This window comes from Arachis duranensis, chromosome 3, assembly GCF_000817695.3.
Source record: "Arachis duranensis cultivar V14167 chromosome 3, aradu.V14167.gnm2.J7QH, whole genome shotgun sequence".
NCBI lineage: Eukaryota > Viridiplantae > Streptophyta > Magnoliopsida > Fabales > Fabaceae > Arachis > Arachis duranensis.
Genome location: NC_029774.3, coordinates 33,784,908 through 33,794,042, shown reverse-complemented (window position 1 = coordinate 33,794,042; position 9,135 = coordinate 33,784,908). Strand labels below are relative to the sequence as shown.

Here is a 9,135-nt window from a genome sequence, read left to right as displayed (position 1 = left end):
ATTGTCTTTATTAGTAATAGATATAAAAAATTTATATTAATTAAAAGTTGTGAAACCTTAGATATTAGAATGATTCCTAGTTTTATTATATATACTGACGAGAATAGCTCACTTTCTTGATTGAGTTTCTTCCTTCAAAAGATACATATCACGATGGTTTCTATCATCTACAAATAAAAAAAGAACTAACGAAGTTATGTATTTCTAAAATATCTAAAAAAAATTGTTCTTAATAATCTTTTTAATTTGAATTCTTATAAATATTCTAAAAATACTTGTTAAATACCAAAATACTCTTTATATTTAAGTTGAATATAAAATTTATTCTGTAATTATATATACATAAATTATTGGGTACATGCATGAAATTAGATAGAACAGGGGATTAATCCACATGTATATTGTGAAGTAATCTGTAATCAAACACAAAATCGATTTGAGAGAGAGAAACAGCTAGATAACATCTTCATAATATTATTGCTGACTCTTAACCTTAACCATGACGAGAAGATATTAGGTTCAAGTCCCCGTGCGTGTAATATATGTGCATCAATTAAATGGGAAAAAAGGGACAAAATCTGATATATTGTTGTGGCTGATTTGGAATTGGTGGTGGTAGGAAGGTTTAAAGCGTCTCCCAAGGGATCGTTTTTTGCTGTGCAAATCGTGTGCAATAATGATGCATGTGCATACAAATCTATGGTAGATACCATATATTCCCTCACATCTCCCTCCACTTTCTTTTGTCTTCGTTTTCTTGTTTATTACATTAACCTTATATTAATCCTACCCTTCCTCCAACTAATCTATGTGGATTTTGTTTCTATTATTTTCCTAATTATAAAATGTGAAACGGAGGATTCAGGTTTTGTGATTTATAACCATCAATTAATTATTATCAGTATTTTTAATAGTGTAAGATTACTTACATTTTTGATTAAGTGCCGGCCAAATTTTAATAAAAATATTGACTCCTAAACTTTCTCAATGTAAAAATTATTATTCCTTCACTATATAAAATTATGAAAAAATTTAGGTGATTAACGTAGTCTTTTAATTGACTGTTATCGTATAGTGACTCTAAAAATTATAAACTATAAAATATTATTGAGTAATATTATAGCACTAATTTATTTTAATCAACATCAACTAATTTTGTAAAAATTATTTTATTAGCAATATTATAGAACTAATTTGTTTTAATCAACATCAACTAATTTTTTAAAATTATTTTATTTATTTTAAATTCTAAATTTTAAATCATAAATCTCTAATTCTAAATCTCTAATTATGAACCATAAATTTAAATCTTTTGAAAGAATAAAATTTTTAAAATTAAAAAAATTAACTATTCTTAACTAACTACAAATTAATTCCTTGTACTTTCTTTCCTTAAAAAATAAATTCTAGTTTTAAAATCTGAATATATGCTTCCAAGACACTCCATGGTTAAGCTTCAAATGACATCTTTCTGGAGAGGATTAGTAGACTTTCTTGTAAATCTTTTGAATAATGGATGGGTTCACATGTCATATTAACAGATTGGAGGATTCTCACTTTCCACCACACAAACAACTCATGAAATATGTCCCACAAATCATGCGTGAAACAGCTCAATTAGATTTAGTCTTTCGGCAATTAATTATAAACACGTTATTATAATCATCACAATAATCATTTATACTATATGTATCAATATTGCTTCAGTTATACTATATATCTATCCTTAGGTCAATCCCTCCTATTAAACTATCGTTCCGAATTCAAGATACCTTGGGACATATCCAGTTAGTACAAATCGAGTTGGTTCAAATTTAGAGTGAAATTAAAATTGAATTAATTAAATTGTCATTGTTTTAGTTTGATTCAGATTTATATTTTCTTGTGTATATATTTGAATTAAACTATATCGATTAAAAATGAATTGGTTCAATTCGAAAACTTAGATATCCGATAAAATAGAAATTCATAAAAAAAACTAAAATTTTTATTTTAAAAATTCTGTAAATATAATAAATATGTAAAATTAATAGAAATAATCTAAATATGTTAAATACCAAATATATTAAAAATTAAACACATTAAAATCTAAATATATTAAATACTAGAGGCATTAAAATCCAAACATATTAAACACTAAACACATTAAAAACTAAATATAAAAATATAGTAAAGATAAACTTAAAATCATTAAAATACATATATATTTTAAATTTTTAAATTTTTATTTGATTAATACATGGTCAAATTTGGATTCTACATTCTAAAATTATTATCCAAACTAATTATTAAAAAAAAGTTATTAATTTAATTCGGATCAAATTATTCGTTGATTTCAAAATCAATTTAATTTGTTCAGATTCGAATAAATAATTAGGTATCTGCTATCCATACTCACTCCTAGAAATATATACATTCTTTCCATAAGTATGTATGAAAGTAATGAAACACACAACAGGAAAGCGCGGATCATAAATCCATCAAAATGAATGATTTCAATTTTATTAGTTTCGGTTTCACATCCTGTACCACGTAAATTAAAATGGTTCGAGATATCTGATTCAAAAAGCATATATCATTGGACCTCTGAATTAATATCATTAATAATACATATATACATTTACTTTACTTTCATAGTAGTAAGTATTTTACAGCTCTGGGCTATGGCTTTTAAGTTTAACGTATTATTATGAGCCGAGACAAATTGACCGAGAGCTAGGAAACCACATGCACTGTGGAACCCACTTAAAGTTTTGTTATCTACATCGATCAATCACTGCCGTCAACATTATCACATATAAAATGAAAGTACCTTAAAATAATAGCATACAGAGTAGAAGAAGAATCATAGACAAATAATTAAATCAATCATGTTATTCTCACACTTGTTCCACTCATACGATATCCATGTTAGTTGTATATATTTTGTTTCAATAAAATAGATGACACTTAAATTAAAATGAAATGCACCATATTTAAATTACCTAATTATTTTAATTAAGAGAAATTAAATTAATCTCATGAATTGCTAATAATATACTTGAAATTAAAGCACTAGCCTATATGTATCTTCACGTAAGACAAATAGATACATAATAAAAGAGGAAAATATTTACAAATCGTCGAGAGACCAAAAATTAAAAGTGCTAAATGTTACGGTTCAGTTCCTAAGTTTAGCCAAATAGCACGTAATCGGCTCATTTAGGTAGCGTAGAGATTGAAATATAGACACTGAAATAAATCTTAATATTAGGCTTGGTATAAAGTAGGAGATATAGACTAAAATAAGAATAAAATTTTAATTTAATTTGCACAGAAAATAAAATTAATTAAAATGAGAGTATTTTAGATATAAAATATTATTAAAATTTTAGTCTTTTTTAAAATTTCAGTCTCATGTGTTTCTATTTTTTAGAAGTATTGAAATACTGAAATTTTGAAAATAAAGACTGAAATTTCTAGACCAACAAATATGATAATATTCAAATTTAAGTCTCAATACTTCAAAACAAAAGCTAACTTAAAAAATACATACACCCAAAATAAAAAATGAATCACGCAAATGCTATAAATACTCGGACAAAGTCCTTTTCAAAAGTATTTTTCTTTAATTCTAACCTTTATATCTCTTGAATTTTATGCTGATTTGATCGTTAAAATCTTTGCAGACATTCATCTCATTTGGTGATGTGGCAACGGCGAACTGGTGGCTCCCCTTCTCAACTACCCCTTCTAACACGGTAAGCAGTTCTACACAAGAACACTAAGCAATCATGCTCAAAGCAATATAAATATTCCATATGTAATTAATATTTTATAATCATCAATGCCTATAGATATAGTTAAATAACTTTGCATTGCAGCATACCTTATGTCGCGTGGCCACGCATGTCTTGATGTCTACCATGGCAGCTTATTTAACATATTGATTAAATGAGACACGATCGCTTTCAGAGATCTCTCCAACGTATATAATGTATAACAATTGGATAAGAAAAAAAAAACTAATAAATAACATACTTCATTATTATTATAAATTAAAGGTTTCTTTTATTAAACCTATGAAACATACATATATTGTATAGGTGTGCGGAAGTAACGATACACATGTATTGAATTGAATATAAATAGATGTATTGTTGTATCTTATTTAAGTATAAGAAATTAATTTTTAATATTAGTCAATTTACTTTTTATTTTTTTTTTAAATTTAAAGCTAAGAATTTATGATATAAACCAAATACAAACTATATATAGTTCTAAGAGAAAAGAAACACAAATAATATCTCAGAATAATACTTTGTATAGTTTTGTTATCGAATTACAATTATTAGCGAGAATTTCTTGAAGATTAGCAATTTTTAATATTTTTTGTTATTATTTGAAAACTGTATCTATTAATTTATATGTGTAAATTATATATTTTTTTATACAAAATTTTATAAATATAAATACAAATTATTACTAATAAAAAATAATAATATTTATTGAGTAAGTTAAAATTTGTGTTCGATGTAGGGGATGCAGTATATAAAAATAGTAGAAAGTGATGTATGTGGATGGGAAGAAGCATTTTTGTTTTAATTTGACGAAAAAGATAAAACAATAAAATAGAGGGCAAGTAGTAACTAGTAAGTAGAGCGAGGATATATATATATATATAGAAGGAATCTAGGTGTATATAACATGGAAATCTATACACAATCTGATCCACCAGCGATGCAATAATTATTTCATTTCCTTCAATATATAAACATATACAGCACGCAGCACTCTCAGATCTCTCATTTCCCAATCCACCAACGTAGCATAATTAATTAAGAAAGAGCAAGCATGGGGAGCAGTTATTTTGGAGAAGCTAATATTGAAAGAGGAGCAAGTGGTGGTTCTTCTTCTTGTTCTTCTTCATCTTCATCAAGGAAAGGGAAGAAGAAGAATAGCAACTCGGAGAAGCAGCCAAGGCAACCACAGAGAGGACTCGGTGTTGCTCAATTGGAGAAGATTAGGTTACATAGTCAAATGGCCTATGCTTATCATCATCGTCTCTCTTCATATCCATCATCATCTACTTTCAACAATATTAATGTATGTAAACTAACACCCTTTTCTCTACCTAGCTACTGTTCCCCGAAGAGAAATATTAAGAATAACATCAGAATTTATTATTTTTGATCATCATTTAGTTATGAACTCAATTTTTTTAGTATAATTTTTTTAATTTAATAATAATGCTAAGAAGAAGAAAAAAATGCCGGAACATTTTTTTATCTAAGTTCGTTAATTGCTAGCAATTAACGGAGACTAAATAAAATAAGTTTTGACTGATTTTGATTAAATTTTTTTTTTATTAAACATTTCTATAATTTAATAACGTACTTTAAATTTCATACTTTCAAATATTAATAGATAACTAATATTTAATTTTCTACCATTTTTCTTTAGTTAATTAAAAACTAGTTGGCCTTGTAAATTCGTTATCACTATATATATTCTTATGCAGGATGATCCAAGAGCGCAAATGGCAGCATATTCATCACCACCATCATCATCTTTCTCTTACTCTTCCTCATCTACATCATACTCCCCTTCCTATGCCTTCCAAACCAACATTACGGTACCCTCTTTTTAAATCTCATCTCATTAATTCTATTTATTGTATGTTTTGCTATATTCTCCATAAAATTTAACAAATTCACTTTAATCATTTCATTACTGGTTTAATTTATTTGGTAGTAACTGCGCTACATCTGATTGAATTTAATTTGTCACCCACCTGATGTGGAGTGCACGCAAGATTCTATTTCTTTCTTTAACTTGATTCAATCGTAAAATATTCCTAGTATAGTATGTGATATGATTACGATATGATGAGATTTTTGACAAAAATTGTTTGGCAATAATGCAGATGGGCCTAACCGAATACGAGAAAACTAACATGAGATATGGTGATTCTCGCTCAACAAATACAGCAAGGTATTTAACTAATAAGTCAACACTTTCTCTATTGTGTTTACTGCTTGCTGATATGCGAGACGAGTTTGATGAGTTTTTTTTTTTTTTCCCCCAAAACAGATGGGAAAATTCTAATGCTGGAATGTTGGAGAATCAGTTTTCTTCTCAATCCAAGGTCACTATACCTTTCCAGTTTCTGAACCTATATGTAAGGAATCTTATATATAAGATTATTTACTAATTTCATGCATACATATGTAAGAAGTGTATTGGCAGACAATTAATATGATTTGTGTATATATTATAGGGGTCACATGATGACATTGATAGAGGGAAACAAAGGAGTGGTTCTGTGGGTTCAGGCAGTCACAACTCTGAATCAAGTGAAGCTCAAGAACTTGATTTGGAACTCAGATTATCTGTATGATCTTCATGAAGCGGTCCTGTTCCTCATGATTGCAACGATTTTATTTATTGCAATCTTAGATCTAGCATTGCGCGAAAAAGCACATGATGATCAAGAACAGGCCAATGTTTATGTATGTGTTTGCTTTCAATGCAAAAGCTTTCTCTTTTTGCGTAATTTGTTGGAGAGAAATGAAGATTAAGTTATTGTTTTCTAAACTCTCCTTATTTTCTTCCCTTTTGTTTCCCCTCTTCAATGTATTTTTTCCCGTTAGTTAGCATTAGTTACTAGCTACAAATTTAAAGCGAATAAAACACTAAATACAAAACTACAACGTAAGACACAAAGTTCATCGTCACAAAGAACACACCTAGAGAGAATACATACACTGATACACACATATATTGTTAAGCTAAATACTGAAAGCAAAAGTTGTTCTTGTTCATGCTATGGGTGTTTATGCTCAGTTTGAAACCGGGTTTAATGCGACATAGATCCGACCCGAAATATATATCGGGCCTATTTATTAGACTCAAACTTAACTCTAAACCCGATGAAACTTATATATTTTTAGGTCACGATTATATCGGATAAAAATCAGGTGAAAATCGGCCGTTAACATTACTTTCTTGTAAACTAACATGTGAAAATATCTAAGTTTTCAAGACTCCAACCATTATTAGACGAGGTAAAATTCACTTGAAAAAATATAACAAGAACTAACCATTTTCTAAAATTAAAGCATAACCACAATCAATACTAAGATTATCTAATAACACCAAATATTTAAATCAATACAAATAACACAATATTATACAGTAGTCTAAAGTCTTATGCATTTTAAATATAAAACATTAACTTATAGTCTTATAATGACTAATAACACAAAATATTAAAATTGACAATACTTAAATTTCACATAAGAATAGTTATCATCTATCACTAATAACACAAAATATTAATTGTGTATGATGACCGGACTACCGCGCTAAGTTCGGATGACCCGAGCTATGGTTTGGACCCGACCCAAAATAATGACTGGTCTATTTTTGAAACACTTATTCGATTCTAAACCCAATAAAATCACACCAAATTAACCTTTAAAAGGTTCAAAACCGAGTCAAATTTTTGAATAAGACCGGACCATAAACACCTCCTAGTTCAGGCCAATTGCAATAGCGTACCATATTCACAAGTAAAAAGACATCTAGAAAAAAGACATTATGATATTATGGAATAGTTGTAGAAACTATCATCTTAACAATCTCGCTAACATAAAAAGATTCTTGATCTAGTCATTATAATTCGATAATTACAATCTATAATTTAAAAATTAGATCAAAGAATGTTAGAATTTTTATGATACATAAACAATCACTATTAACATTGTTGCACATAATCTGGCCGTTATATTCATAATTCGATGGTCATAAGCTATAATTTGAATAATTGTTAAAAAAGATATTATTAGGACTCCCAGCACAACCTCACTAATATCTAAGAGAATTAGTAAAAATTTAATTGAGAAGATCAAGACTACAATTAATAGCAGTCAGTGAAGTTGTAGCCTATAATCTAAAAACCGAATTATACTCTACAACGACCATATCATCGTATGATTGTTTATATAAGGTAAACAAGATAAAAGGTTTACATTTGAAAACCTAAGATAGTGTTTGATACGAGGAAATGTTTTCTATTTTTATTTTTAATTTTTATTTTTTAAAAATTATTTTTGTTTTCAAATTTTCAAATTTTAAAAAATAGGTTTGTTTTTATCATTGTTTCCAATTTTAAAAAAATAAAAGCACTGAAAACATGTTTGATTTTCATTTGTTTATTATAGTTTATATCCGTTAATGCTATAAATCGACAACGTAACAAATAAAACAGAAAAAAGGAATTTTTATCTTAGCACGAGAAAAAAAGGAGGTGGTTATATCGCAATACATTGAATCGGGCAACGATTCGGTCAAACAAGTTAGCCACATTATAGAGCAAAACAAAACCTAATCCATTCTATAAGAAGAGGGCATAAAAGAAAACAAAGATATGCTATTTTCTCAAAATTGTATTATATTCATCTCACACTCTTTTTTATTTGAATGTTGGAGCGTCTTTGTAGGTATCTACTGATGCGTGAGCATCTTTTCTATCTTTTCTAGTGAATTTGTATCTAATTTATTGAGTTTAATAAAGAATTAATTATCTTTTAGCCAATATGAATGCTACTTTGAATCTTGTGCAATTTTATTTATTTTAGGTAGCATTCGTCTGGATTTGATGAAGTTTCTGCAGCACAAGAACAAAAGAAGATGGCAGCGAGGAGCAACGCGTATACGCATGCGCGTGATTTGGAGCTTTTCATGGCGACGCGTGCACGTGACGGACGCGTACGCGTGATTTGAAGATTTGCTCAGCGACGCGTACGTGTGACCGACGCGTCCGCGTGACTTGCGAAAAAGACCATCGACGCGTACGTGTGACCGACGCGTCCGCGTGACTTGCGAAGAAGACCAGCGACGCGTACGCGTGACATACGTCACGTGCAGAAAACGTAGAAAAATGCTAGGGGCGATTTCTGGGCTGTTTTAACTCAGTTTTCAGCCCAGAAAACACAGATTAGAAGCTGCAGAATGGACAAAACATGTGGTTCCCACCCATCAATTGAAGACTTGTCAATTAAATTCAAATTTAAATTCAAATATTAATTTTAGGAAAAGATTTTATTTTTAATTTTAGATAATTAGATTTTAAATTAATTAGGATTAGTTATA

At 28.6% G+C, this 9,135-nt stretch overlaps 1 protein-coding gene across 1 annotated transcript; it reads left to right on the top strand.

The window, feature by feature from the left end:
• Positions 1-3,652: 3,652 nt before the first annotated feature.
• Positions 3,653-6,576, top strand: LOC107478674 (protein SPEAR3-like). Its single transcript, XM_016098804.3, has 6 exons — positions 3,653-3,740; positions 4,764-5,085; positions 5,501-5,614; positions 5,906-5,973; positions 6,073-6,160; positions 6,260-6,576. The coding sequence occupies exons 2-6, from the start codon at positions 4,834-4,836 to the stop codon at positions 6,377-6,379; spliced, it is 642 nt and encodes a 213-aa protein (XP_015954290.1). The 5' UTR covers positions 3,653-3,740; positions 4,764-4,833; the 3' UTR covers positions 6,380-6,576.
• Positions 6,577-9,135: the final 2,559 nt, after the last annotated feature.